This window comes from Myiozetetes cayanensis, unplaced genomic scaffold (assembly GCF_022539395.1).
Source record: "Myiozetetes cayanensis isolate MyiCay16 unplaced genomic scaffold, myiCay2020 scf2-11, whole genome shotgun sequence".
Lineage (NCBI taxonomy): Eukaryota > Metazoa > Chordata > Aves > Passeriformes > Tyrannidae > Myiozetetes > Myiozetetes cayanensis.
Genome location: NW_026087411.1, coordinates 80869877 through 80897802, shown reverse-complemented (window position 1 = coordinate 80897802; position 27926 = coordinate 80869877). Strand labels below are relative to the sequence as shown.

General features: G+C 37.2%; 1 protein-coding gene across 6 annotated transcripts in view; it reads right to left on the bottom strand.

The window, feature by feature from the left end:
* The window catches only part of UBE3D (ubiquitin protein ligase E3D), an 82028-nt gene that overhangs the window by 39672 nt on the left and 14430 nt on the right, over window positions 1-27926 (bottom strand). For 4 of the 6 annotated variants that reach the window (XM_050314446.1, XM_050314441.1, XM_050314442.1 and 1 more), the window contains exons 7-8: window positions 27784-27892; window positions 22552-22721 (exon numbers count right to left, since the gene is read on the bottom strand). In XM_050314446.1, the coding sequence (XP_050170403.1) occupies window positions 22552-22721; window positions 27784-27892 (279 nt within the window). Of the gene's footprint in view, window positions 1-21561; window positions 22294-22551; window positions 22722-25325; window positions 26023-27783; window positions 27893-27926 lie in introns of those variants that run through there. The other 2 variants (XM_050314443.1, XM_050314445.1) reach the window with 2 other exon arrangements.

Sequence of the window (27926 nt, the reverse complement as noted above, 5' to 3'; positions counted from 1 at the left end):
TCCTGATCTTATTGGAAAAACAAAAAAAAAATTCAGTTTGACATTAAGATAAGGCAAATTGTCAGAAGGAGATTTTGGAATGGCTGAAGAAGAAGATAAGAAACAAATGTGTAGGACTCAGATGTGTTGCATGGTAACTTTGGATGTGGGGCTTTGCATCTATGTGCTCTCTTCTGCTACTTCTTAATACTCTTACTCAGCAATGAATTCTTGCTTCTAAGCTTCCTTTGAGTGAAAGCAGCGTGAGTAAAGGCAGAAGACAGCAAAATTCCCAAAGAAGACAGCACAGCTTGCTTTGCTGGCTGAAAGGAGTAAGGGAGAGGTAGGACGTAAGCTAGAGGAAGGTAGGAAGGTGAGGGTAACAAAAGAAATAATGCTGTTCTTCCTTCAGCAAACATTCAGCTTTTCTGCAATGCAAAGAAGCCTTGAGATTCTGGACTTCACAGTCCGACAAAAGAAAAAATTATGACTCTCAGTATCAAACAAAATTCATAAATTCTACAAAGATTCCCTAAGTTATTGTGGGGTGAAAGAATGGATCTACTTTGGATCAATTTTATGACAAGTAAAATCTCACCACTACCTATTGACCTTGCTAGCATTTGAGGGAGATGTGAGTCAGCTTTAGAAAACAGGCTTTAAAACAGTATGATGTAGTAAAACATACTCAGTAAAATGGTCCAAACTCTGAGTTAAGAAAAGGACATGTCAGAGTTCATTTTTTCACAGGACATTGAATCCACCACTGTAAATCACCACCATCATCCAGTTTTGTCTGTCAGTGATCTCACCAACAGGAAAACACAAATAATTCTAAGCATTTTGTCTGTCACTCCATTTGTTCAACTCTTCCCTGGAACTTGTATTAACCCTCTTAGCTTATTTCAACCAAATTTTCTTAAGAAAGATCACAAATAAATTAGGTTTGGTGAAGTTCCATGTTTTCCTGAAAATCACCGTCTGAGTAGTGAGAAGAAATGCCCATTAGTTATTACACAAAGAAAAGCTGCCGATGGAATGTAGCAACATACATACTGGTTAATCAAGTGATGTTTACCTGGGAGCATATTAGCATAAACTCAATAATATGACATTTCTATCCAACAAAACCAACTACTATAAGCAAAGTAAACATGTTCTTCATGGCTCACTCCCTAATGAGTGAGCCAAACTGAGAGACTTGGTGTTTTCACTTAAATGCAGTCAATTTTGTGGGTTCAGGGCAGCTGGAAAAAAAAAATCTTAAAATTTTGAGGCAAGAAAAAAGATTGGTGATAATAGAACTGATCTCCAGTAAGAACAACAGTCAGAGCTGTTCCCAGTGCTGACCAAACTTGAGATGCTGCCTCTGCAGATTAAAGCAAAACCTCAAACCCACTCTTTCTGTTCCATCTAAGAGATATCTATTAGTCTCACCCACAAAAATACAATAAATCAGACTTAAGATTAAAAGATATAACTAGAACCTTCATGTAACTTTAATTTTAGAAAGACAGAACCACATATAATGAATGCTAATAAAACTTTAATACATTTCTGGCAAACATTTCAGAACTGAACTGAAGCAGTACAGAAAGTGAAAAAGTAAAACTCTACTTAAGGGAGAGATACTTGGCTACTGTGATAGATACTGAAGAGAAATAACTATGGGCCAAACTGTTAGGAATGGAGCATTCAAAACAAGTAAGAAATAAAGGTGACAGGCTGAGACTATCTTCCTCCTTGTCCCTTTCAATGCTTTCTCTAAGAAATGGGTTGTTTGAAGGAGAATTTTAGACATGATATGGTTGCCACATTCCCACAATCAGCCAAAGAAGTACAGCTAGGAAAGTAAAATTCCTGCAGTAATATGTATAAAATGTTTTAAAAATTAAGTGGCATTTTCAAAGTTGTTAAGCAGATAATAATGGGAAATCCAGGAAAATTTTGATTTCTTTAAAAAATAAAAATAAATCAGTAAATGCTATCTGAAATTCAACCAATTTCAAATCTGAAAGCAGAGATGAGCAAAACTTGAAAACAACTACTCAGATAAGACTAAAGATAAGACAGTAACTTCTCCAGTAGAAATAATTGATCCCAATGTTTTTAGATAATGTTTTACATTTGACTCATCATGCATCAGAGAATGGTATTTCTCCACTACTCATTATGGAATTGATCCCAATGAATTGCCTATATAAGCCAGAGTAACATTTCAAAACTGTGTCCTTAAAAGCCAAGGCTTAAGAAACCAAAATACTGAATGCTTTTATTTCCTATTTCTTTGACATAAGAACTAGGAAAAAAATACAGTCATCCATAAGGTCATGGAACCCACCCACAATGTCCTAAGCCTTCAGGAAAAACACCATCTTCATGGTATGTCAGGGAATGAAAAGAATTCTTTGTATTTCAAAACTAGGAAAAATTACAAGGATTCTCACAAGATTTTGAAAAACTGAACCAAATTTCTGACTACACTGCAATAAAGAAAACTGATTTCTTTCAAAAGAAAAGTTCTAAAAGGAATGTATCAGCAGCAATCACCCTCCATCGTGCATGAGACTCACTTCAAAATGCAACTGAACTGTCTCAGCAACAGACAAAATAAGTCTGCCTTTGAAGAGGAACAGCACACCCCCATCACCACCTCTGATTTAGCAGGCTGCTTCTATAAATACATTAGCTGTAGGTAGTCTACAGAGGTCAAAACTAGAAAATGAAAAAGCTCTTACTCAGGGCACTAACCAGTGTTACTGAGGCACTAGATTAACTTGACTTGATTAGCTAACAACCCAGGTAAATGCATTGTGCATTTAGGGCTCCCAGTGCTGTGCAACCCTTGGAGGAGATTACTGTGTTAGCTACAGCTTCAGCGCTTTGCTGAATCAAGCCTGTGCTGAAGAATCCAATATAAAAGCTGACGGAAGCTCAGCCCTTTCACTGAACGTTGCTAAAGCTGCCCTTTCCACAAGCTACAGCTCTGATAGAAATGACAGCTGACTTTACTGAACCAAAGGACAAACCTGCTAAATTAAAGAACTATTTGTAAAAATGATTTAATCTAAAAACAATTCTAAATTGTGGTTGATGATGTGTCTATATACTTAACGTACTGGGAGGCTAAGGTATTTATACTTTTAATTATCCTTACAGTGATCTAAAAATGACATAAAAATCAATGCATGCTCATTACTCTTGACAAAATTTAAATAGTATGGAAGAACTAGGAAGTGTGGTACTTTCACAGCTAACAGCAAATTCCTCTGGAAAAAAACTTGCTTTACAGAATCATTGCTTCCCTTCTAAAACAAACATCTGTGGTCATGTTCTAACGCAGTTCATTATTCATTCTCAACAGCTGGGAGTGTCAAGTGTGGGTTTTGAGCAAATCTTCGCTGGGATCTTTACTAGTCGCATGGTATCCCAAACCATCAGATATTAAGTCTCTCATAAGAGACAAAAAAGGGAAGAACAGAAATTTAACCCACTGGTGTCCTTGCAAGGAAATGAGCAAGAGAAGAACAACATATCTAGGAAAGTAAGAAGACAGAGAGCATGCATTATATTTTTTGCAATAGACTACAGCAGTCAACAACAGAAGCTCTGCCTCTAAGTTTTAAACCTTTTCTTTCTTCCTGTGTTATCACTATAGAAACAGGATTTCATTTAACTGAATTTCTATACTTTCAAGGAGTCTTAAATACTCTCTTCTGCAAAGCATTCTTATCAGAAAATTACTGATATATAATCCTTGCAATAAAGTGATTCATATATAGTACACCACACATATACTTCAATATAGTATACATAATTATATTAGTTACATATACATTAACAATATTAACATACAATTTTGCATATTTCAGTACATTAATATGAACACATCCAACAGCTGTATACACAAGTACACTGTCATTATTGACAGTATTCTATCTTTTTTCTTAGCAATGCATATTTTGAATGGAAAAACAATGTATTCTAGAGTCTGGTCAAAAAGAAGGTATCTAGAAATCCACTACAAAACCAATTTAGATGGTTCAAAATACCTCATCCTACGAAATAGAAGTCCTTCTTGAACTTTCAATGTGTCACCATTTGAAAAGGCCAAGTTATTTCTTACTAATAAGAAAGCCTTACAATGAAAATTAAAATTTAACCTCACCAGAGCACCAGTGTCATAATATTTTTCAGAAGGGTTGACATGAGAAATATCAAATGGTCTTGTGATATTTCAAAGTGCCTTTTAAGTACAATCATTCTATTTTCTCTGATAAATGCCTTTATGATTTAAAATCGATATTCCACATGCACTTTTCTCATTTCTAACTCCAGTACATAGCATAGATTAAATAACTCATGCTAAAAGGTACATTAAAAGACAGTGGATTCAATTATTTTCTTTCCATGAAACAACTGCATATGAATCTCAACGACATTAATTTTATTAATGTATTTTAAATTATTTTACAACTTCATGACATGGTTTGATCATTTTGAGCTATTTTAGGGAACTTAGAAAAAGAAATAAAAGCTGCCTATCTCAATCTGCAAAGCACAGCCCAACTTATTTTTCTTTTGTTTCACATCAACCAACATTTTTCTTAGACCCAACTGCCCTATATTAACTTAAATATAACTACATTAGTTTTGGTACAGCTATTAAAAATTGTTATTAGCAGAAATAAAACCTCTGAACAGCCTAAAGAATTCAATTCTTTTTTTCTTAAAGTGGCAAAGGGTAAAACCAGAAGACCAAAGAACTGCTTTAGTATGTTGTGCCAAGACAGACAAGGTGGTTACAAGTAGATTATTCCTCCAAAGCACAGAAAAGCTATCTCACCATACTGCAACTTTTTACATGGCAATAAATCTTGAGATTTTAATCCTGTCCAAGAGTAACTTTGCCTTGGAGTACGTAATTTCGAAGTAATGCTCAACATACTTCTCCAGTCTAAAGACATTTAGGTGTTCACCAATGGCTTTTTTACATTGCTTTTCCTCCTCCAGATGGCTGCTATGTGATTTCAAAAGCATTACTTTTAAGTCACAAACTCTATCACCCATAAAATATTTTCATTCCATTGCAAAACAGCACCAACTGTACTGCTTCTGCTGAAGACAAAACAAAATTTCAGCCGTAAGAATCACTGAAATAAAGCTTAAACATCACAGAAGGATTAGCAGGTGTTCATCTATTCTAAAACCTTTAGGTTGAAGATTCATAGTATCTAAAATGAATGTATGAAAACCTAAATCAAGCAACAATGTCTAAAGCAGACTTATGTTCAGTGGGGCACCTAGATGCGTGGGACCATGAACATTGAAAATGTACTAAATTTAAAATTCACAACGGTACTCAAAGCATGCACAGATGGTCAATGAGTATAACTAAGACATTATCATCTTTATTTAGTTTCAGCACCACGTAAGCAAAAATAAGCTGATCAAAGAATGAAGAGAAAATGTGATTTCAATTTTGTGGGAACTGACCTTGGATATAAAATTGCAAGCCTGCCAGCTATGTCCCAGAATATGTCCTACCTGCAAAACCACAGCCCATAAATGTACAGCAGCAGAAGCAGTAGTTCTATTTACAGAGCCAACCCATAGCAATAACTGCCTATGGAGAGAGACATTCTTTCTCCATTCGTCTACAAGATCAGGAGTTTATTGTAACTGATGAAAATTTGGTGCAGTTTTCTGCTTTTACATCTTTAGCTTTTGCAATAAAGTTGTGCTGAAATAAAGCATCTGACTGAGGGATGCAAGCCCATGGAGAAAACAGCTCCTGCTGGACATGTGATGTCAAACATATCTAGACATAATAGGAAGAAAACATGGCAGACGGAATTGAATTGATTCACAATGTATTTTCTTGAAACTACTTTTTAAAAATTCCTTCATAATTTTTGCCTGGTTGGCTGCAACAGTAGAATCCACATGTTAATTTAGAAGTTCTCCTACAAAACTAAGAAAAGCACAGGAGTTTAGCTCTTGCTGGGCATTGTCTGAAGTCTGCTATGACTGCTCTACACTATGCATCCACACTATGCAGAATTGCTGAAGCAGCTCCAAAGTACAACGTAATTGCTGACTTCTCAGCAGCAGAGCAACACGGTACCCCTAAATGGAGATGCAAATTGCTCTCGTAAAAACTTCATGGCCGATGCTTTAGAATATGCTTTTTCACTTTAATGGTTGTGTTAAGGCTTTAAGCTGCATTTTTTTCATGTCTTACTGCATCCCAGGTGGAAAGAATTAAAATAACTTCTCAGAAAACAATAAAGATCAGATTGCTGTAGCCAGATCACTGCTGATCCATAGTGGAGGATGGCAGTGCTGCTGGTCATCATCATCTGGATTAGCAACAGTTGTACTATGGCTCTAGACTGCAGTTTTCTTGAATATGCCTACAGCTCAAAAGGAAGGGATAGCTTTGTATGCTGCTTAAAATAGTTTTCTTCACCTTAATCACCTCCTGATTCCTTTCTGGATACATCTTGGTCTAAATTAGAACAGATGGCTCATAATTTCCCTAGTGTATGGCTATAACTGTAGACTACTGTGCTTGGGATGGACACAGAGGACACAGAACAGTGTGCTATTGACCTATGCTAACAACCTGACTGTGCCACCTTACTTGCAGGGAATACCAAATGTGAGCAGCAACACCATCAACCTAAAAAGCCTCCTTCCCAGTACGAACAAAGTACTTGAATTTTAAGGTTATATCTCTTTTCTTAGGTTTGGTGTTTTTTTTTTTTTTTTTTTTACCTTTCAACACATGAGGTATATAGAAAAGTAAGGGCCATTGCCCTGGCAAATGGGAGTATGCCTCTTCTATTAATGCTCATTTCCTGAAGGGTAGAAGTGCACAGTAGGGTTGTAGAAAAACAAAGTACTATGCAAAAGCTCCTTCATAGCAATTACTGACATCAATATGGTTACCCTATAGTAAATGCAAAGTAATTCCAGACAGCTCACCTTTGAAAGACTCATTCAATTTTAAGGAAGCCTGCTCATGGGACTAAGTGATGTCTATTAGACCTGCCTTTCCCAGCAGACTCTTCTTGTAACTGTCATTTTCAACCTATAGTTTTTCCTCAGCAGGGCCATTGAGAAGGATGTGTCCTCTATGCAGACGCTTGTTTTACAGATACTGCAGAGAAAAGAATCATTCAAAACATTTATCTCCCAAATTGTCCAAATAAAACAAACACATTTAAAAGTTGGAGCAGGAGTATGAGGGTAACTGGTAAGGCAGACATAAAGTATAAAATCATACAATCATTTAGGTTGGAAAAGATCCCTAAGATCATAGAGTCCAACTGTTAACCTAACACCGCCAAGTCCAAGCGCTGTCCTAAACACATCATTTTCCCAGAGAAATAAAACATATTTGCCTTGGTGATTTTTTTCATAAAACAAACTCAAGAGCATACGAAATCTTATCGAGGGACTCCAGTGGTGTGCCATAAAAGCAGGGCACCTCCTCCTTGTTTGTACCCTATCCAGCATCTCCTGTACACAGGCTACCTTCCCAGCTGAAGGCTGAGACAACCAGCTGTCTCTCAGCCACCCCAGGCATCACGACACTAGGCAAAAGGCCAAGAGAAGACACAAAATATCTCTGCTCTCTCTGGGCTACATTTCCATCAAACTCTCATACAAGAATGATTTTACAGACACTTTCCTACCTTGTTCCCGTTTCCCAGATTGAAAACCAATGGTTATACAGGAGGAAGACTCAGAGCGAAGACATAAAAGTCTTTGCCAAAAAATACTGGCATGTCTTTATGTTGAACACTCAGACGCTATCAATAACACTACTCTCCTGATGTGGCTTTACATCTCTCCATGAAACTATAACCTTTATTTAAAATTCATCAAAATGAGATGTTATATTGGTGAAAATAAAACACATGGTATCAAGTATCCTATCACAAATACAAGGGCCCTTTACTTCACAGAAAGATTTCCTGTGTACATATGCTATGTTCAGTATCTGAGAAGTATTTTGCACTATGTAAAATGTGAAAGGTTGATAAAGAGCCAACCAAAAAGTCCAAATTCATCATTCAAAGCAGTGGCAAGGAAGATCAAATACAAAAACTAATTTTTTTAACTAGTTCAGTACAAAAGGTTCCAAAAACCTCACAAGCAGCATGCTCAGACCCATTGAGGGTCAGATGCTTAAGAAAGAGAAGACCAATGGCATTTGAAATGGCATTTAATTCACTTCAGTTCACCCAACCAATTCTCAGTTGAGTAAATTATTCAAAGAGCAAATGCATAAAAAAAGCTCAAAGCTGGAGAGAGTAAAGACAACTTAGTTTTCAAAGAGAAGTAGAAATTCCCCTAATGAAAATAGGGGCAGTGAACCAATTCCTTGCACCAATTCCTTAGCAAGGAATTTTATTAGTATAACTATTTCAAAAGAAACTAGTACAGATTGTCAAAGATTAAAAATGACTATACATGCTATTCTTGACCTCCTATAATAATTCTAAGCATCACAAATACAAGGGAGAGAATTATTTCAAGTTATTGCAGCTCCTAATTTCATCTGCGATTGACTTGTTTTCCAGTTTCATGTTTGAAGTCCTCCTTTGCTCACTGAGACATTACTGGAGTTGGTCCAAACATAGATGGTTTGCTTGACCAAAACAGCTACCAGATGGTTTCCAAATTCATAAATCTGACTGAAATATCTACAGAGTAGCAGCAACTGTGTCATGTATGCCCAATTTCAATACCCATTACTGACAAAATCTCAACTCTCACAGATGCTGCTGAAAAAACAAAAAAACCCCTCACAACAGCAAAACAATTCAAAAGATGAAAGATAACCGTTTGGTGTTTAATCAGATTTAAGGATTATTTTATCAATTCTGCATCCATAAAAGTAAAATTTTGTATCCAGATTAAATCATTCTATTTAAGCAAGGTGAATACAATGACATTCCAAGACAATGTTCCCATCATTTATTGAAACAAAACCTCATTATTATCAGGGGCATAAGTGAGATTACATATTCCTGTTGTATCTATACATGTAAAAATACACGCACATGCTTCTTGAAGATCAGCACTGTAGCTTAATCGGTAATCCAAAACATCTATGTGTCTGTATCCTTTCATACAACATTCAGTGTCACTGCTTGTAAGAAAGGCAATACCAGCCCCAGCTACATTCAGGCTTGCATTTTTTCTTCAAGGTTTTCTGGGATGTGCAGTTCACTTACCTGCAGACTGCCTGTCAATGCAAATTATTTCAGAGGAGCCTCACTGAACAGCTATTCAGACCTAGTTATCAGAAAGCCTTGATGAATCAGGGCCTTTGCAAAGAAGAGGAAGTATACTTTACTAGATTCAAATAAGGTTTCTGACACTAATGACATAAAATGTACCTTTACTAGAGTAATTTATACCCTTAAGGTATTACAGCAAATATGCGGTGTTACAAATTTTTGTTGTGTTATGTGGAAATTTAAGGCTGAGGACAGAATACCCTGAACAATAGGATGTGCACATGTCTATAATGCAGTGAACTCAGTTTAATGAGATTAGAACATCGTGTCCAATGCTCCAGTTGTGTCTCTGAATGATCTACAGAACAGAAATCACTTAGTAACTCTGAAATGCTGGCAGAGGAGAGCACTCTTACTGGTTTGGTAAAAGGAAGTCAGAATCAAAGCTTAATCCAAACCAACAAACACTGAAAATTAAAATGGCATAAATTTACCCAAAGGAAGGCTGAATGAAACAGTGAAGGTATTTATCAACGTGAAACTCTCACAAAAGGAGAATGTCTAATTTCTTGAGAAAGAGACAAAGAAAGTATTTAAGTTTCTGGATACATAGATTGCTCAGATTTACAAAAGGAGTGAAAACATCTAAAGCAACTCTGGTGCTTTGAAAGTGTGGAACTTCAAACTTTCTACCAACCACACTATGGCCTCTTGTAAAATACCTTCCCTAAAAATATTAGGTTCAATTTTTATAATTTAATTAAATGGTCTAATTTCACATCAGATTTTTCATTTTCAAGCCTGTGAAGACAGTTTCATTTCCTAATTACTAGAAGAAAACAGGAGGGAGTTGAACATATAATATCTCATGAAATACATTCCATTTAATTCTCCTTCTAGAGCTTCCTAGAAGAAGGAAGTAGGGGACTGCTAAACTGAGGTCCCAACAGTGGCATACATGAGTAAAAATTACCTGTCCAAGAAAGAACAGAGATTGGGTGCTGAAGAATGAGGCTAAGAAATCAGATGAATTGTAGAGGAGAATTAATCCTCCTGCTAGGGAGTGAGGCATATCTTTTCCATCTTCTGCCTTTTCTCCAGTGTTGCAAGTTTTCTTCTAACAGTGTTAAAAGTTTTCCACTTCTGGCTCCTAGTATAGTGAAATGGCCTTAAAATTCAAGAAGTGGTATCACTCTATTTTACTTTTTACATTAGCAGCTCATAGCAACTGTGGCTTTGCAGTAAAAGAATTCAGAGGGAAGATCTCTTATACTTTTCTCCATTATTTCAACAAATTCTCTTTGTTTTTAAAGTGCCCTGGACTGTCTGAACAGCAGCTTTGCTCTGCATGGCTAAACATAGAAGAGTTTTTGTCTTCAGTAAGGGCTTATATAAATAATCTCAAATCCCAGTGGGCCTTGTTAAAGCAATATCATAACTTCTTTACACTTCCTTGTGAGTTTGGGGAAAAAAATTGTCTACACATCAGTCTGAGCTTATACTGACTAATGTGGCTTTAGGGAAGGGACTGTTGAAATCCCTGCATCTAGCCATTAGAAATGGATTTATAAATATAATTATGATAACTCAACATAGGATTATTAAGTAATGATTCATTTTTAAACAAAATTAGTAGTTACAGGTGAAAACAGAAGATATTTAGAGTCAATGTTTAAATGCTGTAAAGCTGGTGTGATCTGCTGTTTCTGTGCACTGTGAGCACACTGGGAGGTATTTGCACCACTCAGTTTTAGGTACTCAGCGACCTGAGGGATGAGCAATGATGAGATAACTGATGAAGCTACTGGTCTCAGCTATTGACCCTGCCTGGACATCTGAACTGCTCATCCCTCATTTCCTAAACTGCCATGGTTCATTGTGCAGTGTTTTTAAGGAATCCCAAATTGGCAACAATTTACCTTCAACCATATGCTCTAAACTGCAGCAGTTGAGGACTTGACTGTCAAGTGGCTCACATGCCTGTGATGCAGAAGCAGGACAGACAGTTGGTGCAGTAACCTCACCTAAGACCATGACCGAAAAGCAGGGTTACCTTCCATGAGACAACCTGACTAGGTTTCTCATCTAGGCATTGCAGGGGGAAACAGCAGAGAGGTGGTAAGCAGCAAACCCAGCAAGCAATGTGGTATCCCTTTGCTACTAGTGGTCACACCACAATTCTCAGTAAAGGCTCCAATCACAAACCAAGGGCATTAGACCCTATGCAGAAAATACGGCCCATAATATGAGCCCACAGAGACCAAAGCCTAGCTGTCACTTACTAGGACAGAGCTGCCTGCTGAAACTTCTAGGCAAATTATGTGAACTGTACTCATGTTCGATGGCAGTATCTTCCCACTAGGTCTCTCCGACCGCCCACCTCCCACTGCTCCTCAGTACCACTGTCACACCAACCAGCAGCCTCAACACCGGCACCTGGTACCAGAGGGGATGGTGTCTTTGCTACCTTGTCCTAACAGGGTCCCAATAGTATTGAAATAGGTGTGTGTTCAGGGCCATAGACTAGCAACAAACAGGAACACTTATTTCATCAGCATAATAAACCAGACAAGTGGCAGAGAAAAATTATTTAAGAAAAAAATCAAGTTAGATCAAAGTTGAAAGAACCAATGGTTTGTATGATTAGTGATGGGACAGCACTGCTGTTATCCTATACCTAAAGCCCCTGGTTCCATAGCCACCTAGTATAAATCACTTCCCTGGATGTTCTCATGGAGTTTATTCCTATCAGCTGTGCCTCATGAAGATGCACATGCTCCATAAACTTTAATTTCCTTTTTAAGTCCTATTATACCAAGCAGGGGGCCATTTCTGAAGTTAAAATGGATATTCAGAACAATATAAAGATGAAAATGTTTTCTGGTCTCTGATTTTTAAACCTTTGGGTAAAATTATATCTTTTAAGCTCTGTTGTTGATATTCCACATAGAAGTATTCACAAACACCAGGCACTCCAGAACATTATGTCTGAATCCAAAGGGAGAAGTTATCCTGCTGTATAAAAAAATATGCTGTAATCACTGTTCAAAAATCTCTCAGCTTGCTGCTTTAAGGTTTTTTTCCTAATCTTCCAACTTCAGAAGAGAAGGAAATTCAGTATTTCAGGATGCAATTACCCACAGTAAAGTAAGGAATACCACAAATCACAGAACTGGTTGATCCTGAATTTGCTGCAGAAAAATTTATTATTTTTACTCATTTAATCCAAACCTTTGTAAACAAAATGGCTAAAGTTAGAATTTCATATGTCATATTTTCCCTTTCACACTGAAACTGCAATTTTAATGGAAGAGTTTATTTTTATCATCATTTTCCCTTTCATAAAAAATTGTACCTCTGGCAAAAATTGTACAGAAGCTCACTCTATGCAGGTATTAAAACAATATTGACATTAAAGTATCTGATGTGGCTACAAGTCAAATTTAACAAGCAATTAAAACCCAAATAAATGAAAACAGCAGTCAAAAACACAGCTTCCTCTCGTAAAAATTAATTCAAAATCATAAACTACTACAGAAACATTTTCTATGGATTTTACTACATCCCACAGCTCACTTTGGAAACTGACAGCAGACTGATTGTCGGTCTGGAAAGATCAACTTTCCACTAGTCCCTTTTCCCTGTCCTCTGCCACTATGTCCTCACATCTCTGTCAGTCTTCCTCTGTGCAGGGAAATACCCACCCATAAATAACCCCTCCACCCTTCACAGAACTGTCCCCAGTTTTAACACCTCCTCTCCTCAAAGCTAATTTCCAAGTTCCCCCTTTCAACTATTCTGAAGCTTCCCCTTCTGATATGGCAGAGATTTAAGAGTGCCTGTATAATCCACACTGAAGCTGATGAAACCCTATGCAGAACTTTTCCAGAGCTCTCCTGCTGCCCTACTGCAGACACGAAGCAGAGCTGAGGAATCACACAGGCCACATGCCACCCTTCTGAGACAGCACTGCACACACACACACACACATACCTAGACAAAATCCGATTAGGGAATGCAAATTATTTTGGCTCTTTAATTTAGTTTTATGAGCTTTCTTAAAATTTTATGGATCGCAAAAAAGGGAAAGCTAGTCTGAGCTTAGAAGCGTGAGAGATAGGAAAGGAAGACATACAATCTGGCAGCTGAGTTCTGGACACAAGCAAAAGAAGAAAAAGGAAGCGAAAGGGGATTTAGAAGGAACCCTAATCTAGGTTTAAACCAAGTCAGTGCTGATGCAGGAGTTGATGTTAAAGACTAAAACACAGCTTTGATGAAAGGAAGTAAAGTAGGCATGGAAAGACTGAGACACAGACACCAGCTGAATGAGAAGCCTTTGAATAGGTGACCTCATCCAAAGAGGAAATTCAACCGATGAAAGTAAGACAGCTGCAGATAAAGTACTATAAATCTTTTACAAATAAGTTAATTAGAATGGACTTGAGATGTAGGAGAACACATTATAGGTAAAGAAATAACACCACACTTGATAATTTATTAAGTGTTGAATAACAGTCCAATCAAGACTGTGGTACCAGTGTGGCTCTCTATGTAAAGAAGTCACTCCAAAGAGCTTCCAGAGACCAAGAGAGATATGGTGAAGATGAACTTTAAAGTCTTTGAGCAGATCAGTGACAGAGCTGGAAAACAAAACTAGAAGGCATCTCCCAGACAAAAGGCTCACCTCCTTGCAAGAACAGGCATTGTGCTGAGGCACTCCTTTTTCCGAATTTTAGTGTACTTCACCTTATTCTGTTTCTTGACATTATTATTCCTACTAGAAGGCTCTGCAGGAATCTCACTGCTCTGATGTTAGGAAGCTTTGAATGTCCAGTCTAAACTTCTTCATGATCAACTATATGTGTATGTTCCTTCAAATTTCTACTTAACAGGTATTACAGTAATGCACACACTCTGGGAAGAATGTAAATGAACTTTAATACTCATAACCATACACAGAGGGAAAACAGGCATGATCAATCCAACAGCTCACTTGTGAGTAGATCTAATAGTCCTCCCTTTGGCTATTAATTGAATGAGGTTCTAAAATTCTGCAGCAATTTTATTCCAGCAACTTTGCTGATGACACAAAGCTGGGAAGAGTGGCTGATACACCAGAGTGCTGGGACCTTGACAGGTTGGAGAGATGGGCAGAGAAGAACCTTTGAAATTCAACAAAGGCAAATGCAGGGCCCTGCACCTGGGGAGGAATAAACCCAGGCACCAGTACAGGGGGCTGACCTGCTGGGAAGCAGCTGTGCAGAGAAGGACCTGGAGGTCCTGGTGGGCAACAAGCTGTCCATGAGCCAGCATTGTGCCCTTGTGGCCAAGAAGGACAATGGACTCCTGGGGTGTACTAGGAAGAGCATTGTCAGTAGGTCAAGGGAGGTGATCCTGGCCCCTCTGCTCAGCTCTGGTGAGGCCACATGTCGAGTGCTGTGTCCAGTTCTGGACTCCTCAGTACAACAGACATGGAGCTCCTGGAATGGGTCTAGTAGAGGGCTACAAAGATGATGAGGGGACTGGAGCATCTCTCTTATGAGGAAAGGCTGAGGGAGAGGGGCCTGTTCAGCACCAAGAAGAGACGATTGACAGGGGACTTTTTCAATGTCTCCAAGTATCTGAAGGGAGGGTGCCAAGAGGATGGATCCAGGCTCTCCTCAGTGGTACCAAGCAAGAGGGCAAGTGGCAGTGGGTGGAAACTGACGCACAGGAAGCTCCACCTGAGCATGAGGAAAAACTTCTTTACTGTGTGGGTGAGAGCAGAGACAGTCTGTGAGTGACAATCTGCGCACTGCAGAGGTTGTGGAGTCTCCCTCACTGGAGATTTTCAAGAACCATCTAGACACAATTCTGTGCAATGTGCTCTATGATGACCCCTCTTGAGCAGGGAGGTTGGACCAGATGACTCCACCAGTGGTTCCTTCAACCTTATCCATTCTGTGATAGGTACCATTTATTATTCCTATTAGTTATACAAATTATTTACTCTATAGCTTAAAGCCAGTATTCAGAGCAGCCAGTGGGAGAATTGCTCATTCTGTTTTGATGCTACCAGACTCAAAATAAGCAACCAACATCAATATCTGTTGTTGCTCTCCCCCCACACAAATAATAATTAGCCTTCCTTGATCTCAAGTCATAAACTCCCAATTTGCTTTAGCCTTACTGATTTAAAAAGCATTTCCAGTAAAATTGGCAGTAAAATTTTGTTAACTAAGTATGTTAGTTTACATACTGTCATGGAGAAATACAATGGAAACAACAAATGCTAATTAATTTAAAACAGACCAAGATACTCAAATTCAATAAATCAAGTTTTGAGGTTTAAGTAGTTCTTGTCAGCAATCTGTCCAACAGGCTTTTATAAGCTTTATTTTTTCACTCTTGGCTCATTATTTGACTTGTGTCTGCTCAAATAAATCCTGTCATTTAAAAAGCATTATAGGAGTTGAGTACTTACAGTTCTTGAGTGAACCCAACAGTCTTTATAAGTCTATGAGAAACAAACTTTAAGCTTCCAAATGGAAATCTGCTATAGTTTGACATACAATTATACAATTATCCTCAACAGATCATCATTATCACAGCTAGGCTACCTGGCTTTCAAAAAAGCAGTGCTACAAGGAAAGCAAAATGAATATAACAGAGATATAGATATACACAGTAAGACTCGAATAGATATGACATTTATATCCTTCCATCAAACTGGCCTGTAAATCTAAGCCCCAAATGTAATCAGCAACACCACTGCACGCTGTAGTTTAGGATCCCCATGTCCATTTAGCTAGTAAGAATGCAGAACTGTTGTTCACCAAATCCCCACTCCTAGATCTAGCAGGACATGAGTTCAGAAGAGGTTAAAAGAGTACTACACATCAATAGTGAACTTCTGGAACGTGTTGTTACAAGAAAATGTGGAGACAGACAGCACTAGTAATGTCAAAAGTTATTTATTCAAACAGATGGCCAAAAGATGAATGGATAGACTGCAGAGAAAATCAGCAGGGCTGTACTCTCTAACATCCTTAATGCAACAACTGCAGAGCTGAGAGTACAAGGAAGTGCTGGGGCTCACACACTACTCTAAAGAACATCCCTGGATGTCAGAGCAGGGATACTGGGCTAAATGTTACACTGCTCTGACCCAGCATGGCAATTCTTACATTCTTATCATTGCACAAAAGTGGAATTAACTATCTAAAACCACAGTTGTTTCAGACTACACATTTTAAATTAGTTTCAGATAATCTTGCTGCTTTTAATATACAATTTTTCCCATCCAAACTGACATTTCTCTTATTACCAATCCTAAGATTCCCAGAAGAGTTGAACTACAGCACTATGAATCAAAGAGACATGAGAACTACCAAAATTGTACTTACCTGAATTGCAGTGTTTCACAAATAAATATGGAAAAAATGAAAAATATGAAAAAAAACATAAGCCTCATTGTATTTTTTTGTTCTACCGCTTTACAGAATCATAAATCCTAATTCAAAAGCATATTAAATGTGATAGGAGATCTTTATAGCATATTTATCCGTTTTTTTCTAAAAAAAAAATTTAGACTATAAGAAGTAGCTAAGCAATAGCACTTAGAGTAAATTTCTTATTTTTACATTGCCCATTACTGTGTATACAGCATTTAACACTTGCAGTGCAGAGTAAAACAGCAGTACCCTGCAAGATGAGTAGTGACACATCAGTACCTTTCATGATACAAAAGAAGAAAGGCAGGCTATTGGTCCCATTACTAACAAATGCGAAGCAATTTGGGATTACAAGTCCGCTTTTTAAAAACCAGTCAGAATCCTTCCTCCTCTGACTTCAACATTAAATTTCAAAAGATGAGTGAAAAATGGCAGCATACGCAAAAATCTCAGTTGGAACGAGATGTAGAATTTTTGAACAAAAATATCAGAACTTATTTGGTAGGCAAAGGGTTTATTCCAACATTTTCCTCTACTTCAGCTAGTACTTCTAACACTATTTATAATTGGAAAGATTAGATACAAAAAAATATGACAGCTTGAAAGAGCTGGAAAGATATATCAGACCTGTGTTTAAGAACAAGAATTAAGTTCCTAAGTAAATACCATAAAAGGATGCTGCACATGCAGGTCTAGTTTCAATAAACAGGAGACTCAGGATATTTCTCCTGAAAGGTACACTTAAAACTTGCATACACCTTTTCCAAGAGGTGGGAGAAGATGTTACCAGTACTAAAGAGCAGTTTGTTGCCCAAGCTTTCAAAGTTCATGAGGTTTATAGCTTCCATATCTCTATGAAACTCTGAAAAGTGTTTTTTAACTTCCTGTCTCAAAACCGTGATTAGCATCAGACTGAATCTTTTAAAAATTTTTGCCTGACTCCTCAGTCATGTCTTTTAAGGCAACCTAGCCTCTCTGTGGTGTCAGTTCTCTTAACTCAATACCAGGAAATAATTCAAGAAGTGAACAGGAAAAAAAAATTATCTGAGATAAACCAGATCCTTCACCATCCTTTTACAATCACACCCACTCATTAATCATTCCAGATATACAGAAATCAGCTTAAAGAGAGCGCAAAACAGTGAAACATTGATCACTCCTCAGCCAATTAACTCTTGATCTGTGTGCTTCCATGTGTTCTATAGGCAACAGTCACCGAAACACTAGGAAAACGTTTTATTTCAGACATACAAAAATCAGTGAAATCAGTGAAACAGTGACACAGTTTGATATTTTTATGACAGGTGAATTACTCTAGAGTTATATACAGAATGAGAGCCACTCTTGGGACAAATAAACAACATTCAGGAATACATCAATAACAGCTTCATAAACAGCTCACTATATATGTACTCTAATAAAAGCACTGGGACTCAAAACCTCCAGGTTTTCAGCCACAAACTCGATTTTCAAGCTTATTCTCGTCCCTCTAAAGCTAATAAAATGAACAATTTCTGGAAGTCATTTTTCAACTCTCAAATTATAAGCAGCAAATTCTTACACAGAAGAAGGCTTCTGCAAAAGCTGCAAACCATTCACAGAGACTGTAGATGCATATGAGATATAAAAAGCTCTGAGTGACCTTTTGACAAAGCTTTGTCTAGCATGCTACTATAAAGGGAAAAGTGCAATTTTCCTCTAACTGTACCTTCATATATATTTTCTGAGATCAAGTTATGGTTGAATTGCCATGTTACGGTATTTTCAATTTTCTTCATACATTTTTACAACACACTCACTTCAGCAGTATTTATCATTATCACTCCCACCAGTCAAGGCTGTCTGCATAAGGTGTTATTTGCCAAGAACCTGTTACTTGAAAGGAAGACCTCTTCTGTCTGCGTAGCAGATTTGTAGGTGGAGAAAAGGAGCCTTGTAGAGGGAAAAGTGGAGGGAACCAACGTAATCACATACACATGATCCATAAATACCTAAGTAAGGATGGAGCAGAAAATGCACCAGGCATCCTTCTCTAATGGGACTCAACCACATTCGTAAGAGACTTTTTTCAGGTGTGATAAGAAGAAATTGACAGCATGCAATTTCAACTAATTTGTTGTGAAAGGATTGTCATAAAGCTCCCCCAAGGGCTGAAACCCTAACTGTAGATGGACCTACGCAGAATTTGTGCTATCACACATAACACACACCTAAGTGCTTCTAGCCCTGCTTAACTGCTAGAGGAGTGATACAAATCACTACAACACTTAAAGGTTACCCTCAGGAAGATCAGAGGAATACAGGTCTCCAAGGAGAAATGCCAAGAACTACACTATAAATAGCATGTCTGGATATACCCATATTTTAACTTCACAACTCCTTTAAAGCTACTGAATGTTCTTAAGCAACACAGTCTAACGTATAGAGAATATACAGGGCACAACTTTAATTCATTGCCCAATAAAAGGTACATGGAGAGAGGCTCCCCATGATGTGTTCTTAGTTTGTTCCAATCCCATATCTCAGTTGCCCTCCCAGAGACTGGAACAAGGGAGATGCTTCTTCCTTCCATAGACAGCATGAAGCTGGGAAGGGCCATCATTGGCCACATGCTGGAAACAAAAATGCCCATGGCCAAAAGAGAAAAAGGTTCTGAACCAAATTAGGATATAATTCGGCAAAGGACATGTGCACAAACACAAAGATGAAGGTTGCTTATTAGACTGCAATCCACTGGAAAGGATCTGATGGTCAGTACAGATCAACAAATTGAACATGAAATCAGCATGCTGTTGATACCACACAAGGGGTAATCACCTTTGTTGTAACACTCTGACCACAGTCTAACTCTGATCACAGTTTTCTTACAGCAGGCTTCAGGATAGTCAACCCTAAACAGCTATCACTTCAAACCACTCAGCAGCCAGTAATGAACCATGGACATTTATTCTACTCAAATGTTTGTTTCCTTTACATTGTTAACATTTAGAATAATACTGAATGTAAGGTACAGTGACAGATGTGCCAGTGATTCACTGGAGGAGAGAGAGGACATGGAAGACACAATTTCTAGTTTAGGTGGGAAAAAAGCACTTCTGTATCTGAGGAAGAGAAATAAGCATTAAGTTAATTAAGAAGAATTCCAAAACTGTGCTCTGAATAAAGAAGGAATAAAATGAGTTTTGGAGTGAGACAATAAATTTCTTCTGACATCCCAGAAGTCTTGAAAAGAAAGACCACACATAAAAACTACTATGTTCCCCTTGAGAGACATATTCAAGTCAATCCCCAGGAATCTGAATCTAAGGCTTACTTCAAAAAAGGGTGCCTGAATGTGAATTATTAGGCAATCCCAGTTAGACTCTCTTTAGCAGCAGCAGTTTGCCAAGGGAGACTTTCACAAGTCCCGAGACCTCAACTGCTACCATGGAACCCATGTATTTCTCTCGGACTAAGTAGATTTATGCTTGTGTAAGTAGACTAAGTACAGATTTTGTTTCATTTCTTCACCCATGTTTTACAAATATGTGATTACGTTACTATATTTAGATATTACAAATAATACTTTTACTTCTAGTTTACCTTATCCTGCCTTAACCTATGGCCCAGGTAACCAGCACAGACTCTGCAGTGACCACACATAAGGAAGGTGCTTTCTTTTCCTCTCATTACACAGTTCAGATTCTGTCACTGAAGGAACTGGACAGGACCCGAGTATACCCAGGGACTCACAGCAACTGAAGAGGCTCTCTGATGTGCAATAAGTTACCAGAGTGCATGCTTATCCCTTGTAGCTATTGGGGTCTGCTGGTGTCTAGGTCACATGCAGACTTCCTGCTGACTGCTTCCTACACAGAAGGTGTCCTTGCTTACTCCCCACCTATGGGGAGCAGGCCATGGGCTCTGAAACCTTTGCATTATTTCAAAGGTAGAAGCAAGCGGGGTAATATTATAATTATTATTGAAATGTGAGAATCTAAAATATTTGGAACTTGCACACTTTGTTCAGAATTCTTGAAATAATATTTGATATCTAAATGCAAACACATTGCATTAAATATGTTGTACTGGTCTTGGTATTTTTCTTTTCACTGTGTTTACATTCATGTTCAATACAGAAAGACTTCAGTCTTATTTCACAGATCCCAGTAGTACTTCCAGCCAACTGATAAATGAGTTACTGGAAACAAACTGAAGTGCTAATGTCCTTTTTACTGTACTTTACAAAGAAATATAAAAATAGGAAAACAATACTAAACAAACAGTTCCTTTAGTTTCTGAACCTCTAAAAATAATCCTCTGTTCTTTCTTTTACATTGTTGCATTTGTCTAGGGACTGGACAGGGAAAAATGTCAATTACTGTCAGAGGAGAATTAAAACCTCAGTTGTGCCTTATGCTCAGTGCAAAATCCCAAAGATAAATACAAAATAATCTTCAGAAAAAAGTGATTTGTAACACGTCTGTCTGAGGAAAGAACTGAATATAATCTCACAGTAAAATTCTGCTGCTGAGAACTCCATTCAAGAAAAGCAATTGTGAATGCTAGGTAAATGACTAAGTAGATATGACTTTTATCTCAATAACATGTCAGAGTAATTGAACGTGTGTTAAGGCAATTCAATCTTCTCAGTGATACAGAACTGAAACTTGAAAAGCAAAACTGTAAGTTACACTTCTGTAAGACTTAAGAGTGGTACGTGAACTATCTTTCATCTTATAGCAGGTTGCAATATCTCCCATTCTCAAAAGGAGCACTTTAGGTGATAATACTTTAGGATGTATTTTGGATCATTAAATAACATTTGGATCACAGAGGTTTTCCTATGCCAGCTTCTGAAACTATTACATTAATAAAGCTATTTTTTCTTACATGAATAACATTAACAATGTAGAATAACCTTTTAATTAAATATTAGAATTTTATATTTTTCCCCATGTCAGTTTATTTCAGCTATTCAGCATTGGATCTGTTTGAAAAACAAAAAGGATACACTTGGCAACACCCAGGATAAGCACACTATGGTGATTCACACATGCTTGCAAGGTGTATGTTTCTCCTACAAAAATATTAAAGTCACACACATCTTTGCTTGTCTGTGTGAGACATTTTCATTGTACTTCTATGAGGTCTTGGGCTATGAACTAGCTGTGTACTGACTGAGTCTGGAGGGATTGTCTTCCAAATTCTAAATACATTCCCACCTATTTAAATCTTTCATCTAGTTTCCAAACAGTTAAAGAAATAACAATGCCAAAACACTATTTAAGTGTGACTTATACAGAATCAATACTTTTTTCTCTATCACTGGAAAACAAAAGCAGAAAACTATGGTCAAATCATACTCCATCACCTGTAAACACTGGAGCCATTGCTTAATCAATGTTCTCTTACCTTTGCTTTCCAACAGATAAAGGTTTTATCATGTTAGGCAGTGTATGTTTTTCATAATGTTGAACTCAAAGCTTGCTGAAATCAAATGTTTCCTTTATGAGGGCCCTGGTAGACTTGAACACATCTAAGTAAAACATTTATATAACATTGTACTCAACTACCTCCCTCACCTCTTCTCTTTCCTCTTCTCTCAGGGCTCTGCTTCTTTTTGAAATAATGTCACCACTGGGCTGAAAGCAAATTAAATTTAAACACTAATATGTAAGTTATCTACAAGTGCCGTTAGAAACAGCATAACTCTTTGGTCTACATTTTAGTATCAGAGTGGAAAAATTTAACAAACAGATTCTCTCTGGTCATAACAGAAAACAAATACTACTCCTCTACCATTTTGCTTAAAAGAATACTTTAAAAAATGAACATCAAAAAAATACTAACGCAAAGCAAATCAAATATCAGAACCCGAGTTCAGAGAAGGTTGTACTTACTCCTTATTTCTGCATTTTATGCATGGCTGGTAAAGGACTTTGACAGCATTCCAGGTCCCCACTGGTCCAGAGCTAGGCATAAAAGTATCTCCAAATGGTGTAAGGACACTGAGAGAGGAGGAACTTCTTAAAGACTCCACCAGCAATGTGTCAGAATTTAAAAGCCATATCTATAAATGAAGAAATAATTTATTTTACTGTAGATTATATCAATTTCAACTTGTTACTTTACTCTGACTCTAAATCACCCGATAGTAAAGCTACATTCTTACAAAGTTTCCAACAATGTATTAACAGACATAAATTGACATTTTATTATTCAGCACAGCCTGCACAGCCTCTAGTGGAGAAAAAAGGATTAATACAATGAACTGATGCCTGATTTATCACAGTCACTCTTAAGATCATTTCTGTGAAGCTGCTTCTTTTAGTGACTTTAGCACATTTCCTTTGATAGTAACAAAACAGTCCCAAGTTATCTCCTTCAGTACCAGACGGATTCTTTCTCCAATTTTTTTTTTTTTTTTTTTTTTTTTTTTTTTTTTTTTTTTTTTTTTGGAGGTAGTCAAGCATATGGTGTTGAGCAATTGAGGGCTAAAGACAGGGAACTGAAAGACTGCTCATTGGAAGTGCCAAAAATTGAGGATTTTTATAAGTGGTAGTGATGACTAGATGAAGCTAAGACATGCGAGGAAGAAGACAGCAATTAACATGGTCTAAAAGGAAAGCTGAGATTTGCAAACAGCTGTAACAAACTCTTACTTGGAAAATAAATCTTTATCAAATTTCATAATGGGACTGGCATTCTTCAGCACTATGTCCTCCCAGCAATTCAGGGGATATTTAATGGAGTGAGTTTTAAAAACCTGAACTTTTTGCATCACATTAAGGATCTTATTTAATCTTTGTGTGATTGGGCATCAGTGTTCTGACTTGGAACCAGGGCTTTCATGCTAAACACTTGACAAAAAAAGTCAGGTTTTTCCTTTATTCACAGCCTGCAGCAGTGAAGTGATATGTGTTAACAATGGAAATCAATTTTTGCAAGTGCAGAGCCTGTATGAAATGTTTATATATGAAATATTTATCATAGAAAACAGGATTTATGCAGTGCTGCTCACCAGAGAGCAATCTTCTGCTCCTCATGATCTAATCAGCTTCAAGTAAAACAAGTTACATGATGTTAGGTAGCAGACACATGATATCCCCTGGTGGAGGGAAAAAGCCACCATTAACAGGACACATAGTATATGTTGTAATTGAATGTGACAGTCACAATTTATCAGAGCCCAAGGCTCAGAACATTACAGTGGAAGCTTCATAAAGAAGGAATGAGATATATTGATAAAGATATCTTGGGAGGGATGGGGGGAGGAGAATCACTTTGGCATATGCACATAAATGATGACAAGCAACTGCATTTGGCTTAGCAAGTGGCTGTTCATCAGTTTTGCTCTGGTAACTCAGTGTACACATTTATAGCCTAAAGTGCAAAATATACCTCATTAGCTGGGACCATTACACAAGGTGCTTTAAGCCAAGTGCTGAGGAGGTGTTTGAGACAATGGTGAAAAAAGAAAAGTGCCCTATACACAGAGGCCACTGTGAACACTTCTAATTTTAACGAAACAGAATTTCTTCCTTTTGAAATTACTATCAATTCCCTGTGAAGGAGCTTCCTGGGATGCTTTTCAGAAGGATGCTTCAAACTAGTCTAGGGAACAATGCAGCCAATAGCTGTCTCCTCCTTTCAGAATCCTTCTGCAATTTGCCTTAGAGAAAGCAACTAAAGCATTTCATTTGCAACATGGTTCCATCTGACAAGCCCTTCTCTCCGCCACAAGTGCTGACATGTGGCATCTGACAATCACATTCCACCACTTGTTCAGAACATGTCTTTGTCTCAACAGCAATGTAAAAGGTCTGTATTAAAAATTTAGCACACAATACAGAGAAAGAAGATGAATCTTTGGAGGTGGAAAGACTCCTGGCCATGAGAAAATCAACTTCTGAACTACATTTACTGCTTTTGGTAGTATTTTCATTCTTTTTCTCATGCATGAATTAATTTTGATCTTGCTTTTGGTTTGAATGAATAACCACTCACTCAGACTCAGTCCGTTGACTCAAAGCAGTTTATATGTTATTTCTGGCTAAGACAGTTTTATATTTTGATCTGGGCTTTCTACTACATTACTCACAATTGCAAGCTTTCCCTCCTTTCTACCACTTTGTACAGCACAGCTTGTGCATTAACTGCAGTAAGTAAAGAACCTTTACAGAAAGATAAATACATAAAGTCTAGAATTCATTCATAGTGCAAATGATGACCTTTTCTGAAATGACAGCATAAGAAGAAAGTATTTGGGGTTTTGTTGGTCTTTTTTTTCATTGCTTTCTTTCACTTTTAAATCACTTTGTCAATAGACCTCAAAGATATTCTTAGCAGAAAAGCTACAACAAATCTATCTCAATTACACTTCATGGGACTCAATCCAGGCAGGTGAAATACTACAATTTTGTGGACAATGGGGCATCAATTAAAACTTAACATGGGTTAAAAAAAAGTCTTTATTTTTCTGTGCTAGTTCTTTCATAGTTACTGTGGAGGCATTACTATTACTTTTATCATCACACAGGTCACTAACGCAAACGTCTTTCATTGCAGCTACTTCGTCCTCACGTTCAGACTGTTCAGGTAAAGATGTGGTTTCCACATATTTCACAAAGAATAAAGGTCTCTAAGGGGACTGGGTAGCTAAGTCTCAAGAAGGTTCTCATTAACTCAGTTCTTGATCACTGCAACATCCACCCCTTCTCCAGTCTTAACAAATGCGAACTTGTTTTGCACATGCTCTTCAAGACATGGCCCAACAATCAGGTCTCTCCCATTTTGTTGCACATTAAATTTCTCGGGATATCTTCCAACTCCTTCTCCAATCACTCCTGAGATATAAGCTGCCTTACTTTCAAGGCACTTTACACTTTACACTCCAAAAAAAGGTCTTTCATTCAGTACTGAAAGACTGGAGATAGTATTCAAACTCTACCACACACTTTTTGATTTTCATAGATGTATGTATTTTTGGGTTTTATCAGGTTGATCCCATCCATTATATGAATTCCCTTTATCTATTCAGAAAGCTACTTATTTACTTCTTTCAAAGCTATACTTTTTTACAGTACAGAAAAAACCAGACATCTATTAAGATGCTGCTATGCTGACCAATAATGTACCATTTTGCTCAAGCTCTCCTATCTCACTGTCCATTTGCTGTCCTCCTCTTATTCCTAGCTTGTAAGTCATTCAAGGTAGGGAACACTTCAACAGTTGAGCAAAGACAGGAGGCAAGTGATTTACCTTTTATAGAATGTGGAGAGGGTAGAGATATAGTTAGGATAAATAAGGAAAACTTTATGCACCACTTTTTTTTTTTTCCTGAGACAAAGAGACTTTTATCTGTTGACATCCTTTAAAAAAAAAACCCAACATAAGTAGTATATACCTTGAACAACAGAATAACTTAAACAACAGAAACTCATATTATGATATCTGCAAATAACATAACTGGTAAAGTTAAGTGATACATACAGAGGAAACAAGGAAAACGAGTGTACATAATATTTGTGGTTTAAAAAAAAGTTAAACATACCCGTGAGAAACCTTAACCCTAATTATCACATAAACACCCTAAGCTGTGTGCATTCATGTATGTAAGCACAAACACTGTGAACTACAATCTTTGACTCATTATCAATACAAACAAGTGGGACAGCTGGTTCACAATGCATCATTGATGAGACTCCTTGTGTAACTTGGCTGTATACTCACAGCCTCAAGCACCTACTTTTTTTACTGTTTAGCTGTTGACAATCTTTAATACAAACAGTGCTTAAATTACACTTGTGTCCACAAGGCCTCTGAGCCCTGACACTTAACCCACAACTCCAGAACACCTGTTGATGTGTATACAGTTGCCAGAACCTAACTCCAGACATGAGTAAGGGCTTTCTGATGTTAAACACAAAGAACATCCCCAAAAAACTAGTAACTAATTAATAAAAAGGAAGAGGTGCCAATTAGAAGCCAGCCCCTATCTAATTCAGCCTGCTCCTCTAATCAATACATCAGCAAAAATGTGACTTAGAGCTAAGAGTAATGGCAATCTACTAAACAAAGTGATTTTTCTGTTAGAAAATATCCAGTTTTCTCTATGTAAGCTACTAGACTTAAGCAGCAGAGTTTTAGGTAACTTGGAAACACATAAGCTACAAAGGAAAAACAACTTTTTGTTGGCTCCTCAATTAGATAATACATAGTGACAATTACGGGTCTGCTCATGATACCCTAATTTTCCCATTACAAAAGAGGTATTTCTCAGTGGTTGTACAAATGTTATCTTTGCACTAAAATTTATTTAAAAGGAAGAGATATACACTTTCTTCAGCATCTGGGTGTTCAGAAATCACAGAACTCAGACAATGCACATATAAAACAATTTATGTAATCAGATTGTCTGCCTCAAGGAAGTGCATCTATAAGTTTATCCAAGACAGGAATCTATAATCATGTATTTCTTTATCTTTGTGTCTATGAATTATTTGTATAAACTGCAAATGTACAAATTCCATACCTGATATTTAGTTCAGGAATAAAAGAAAATATCCTTAGTTATAACAGGTGTATAGTATTAAGATAATTCCTATCTCTATTAAAAGTTTGGGGAATCTAGCTGTCACTATTTAAATATCAAGCTTAACCAAGTTTAGCAGCATAAGAACATTAAGTATAATAGGCAATTTTAGTTTTGTTTGCACTTCACTACTACTACATTAGTAGTCCCTGCTGGCTTAAGACAATACATATGAAAGATGCTATGCAATTTGATTCACTTCTGGTGATTAAAGATAAGAAGCACTGGAGCAAGAAGATGAGATAAAAGTTAAAATTTAAACTTTCCATGTTTTCTAAATATAAACCAGTTTTACTTCTGGTGTGTTCATAGCACTTTCATTAATTTAACAACAGGAGAAAATGTCTACATGTACATATACTTACATTAAAAAACTTGGAGATTTCTTACTTGAACAGAACTCTTCAGAGCTACTTCAAGAATTTGAATTTGTTAATTTTCTTTAAACATACAATAACAAACAGCATGAATAATAAATTTTAGGAGCTGGGATACATAGGTTAAACTTCTTCAGAAAGATGAAGATCTAAAAACTTACCAGAATATAGGTTTTTCCATTATCCCCTTTTATAGTGAATCTAAACGTGCTTTTAGCAGAGGATAACTCCACAAGACACTGAGCAACCACGCTCTGCACAAATTGAGACCTGTTTAAGAATGAACCGCATATTATATGTTTTC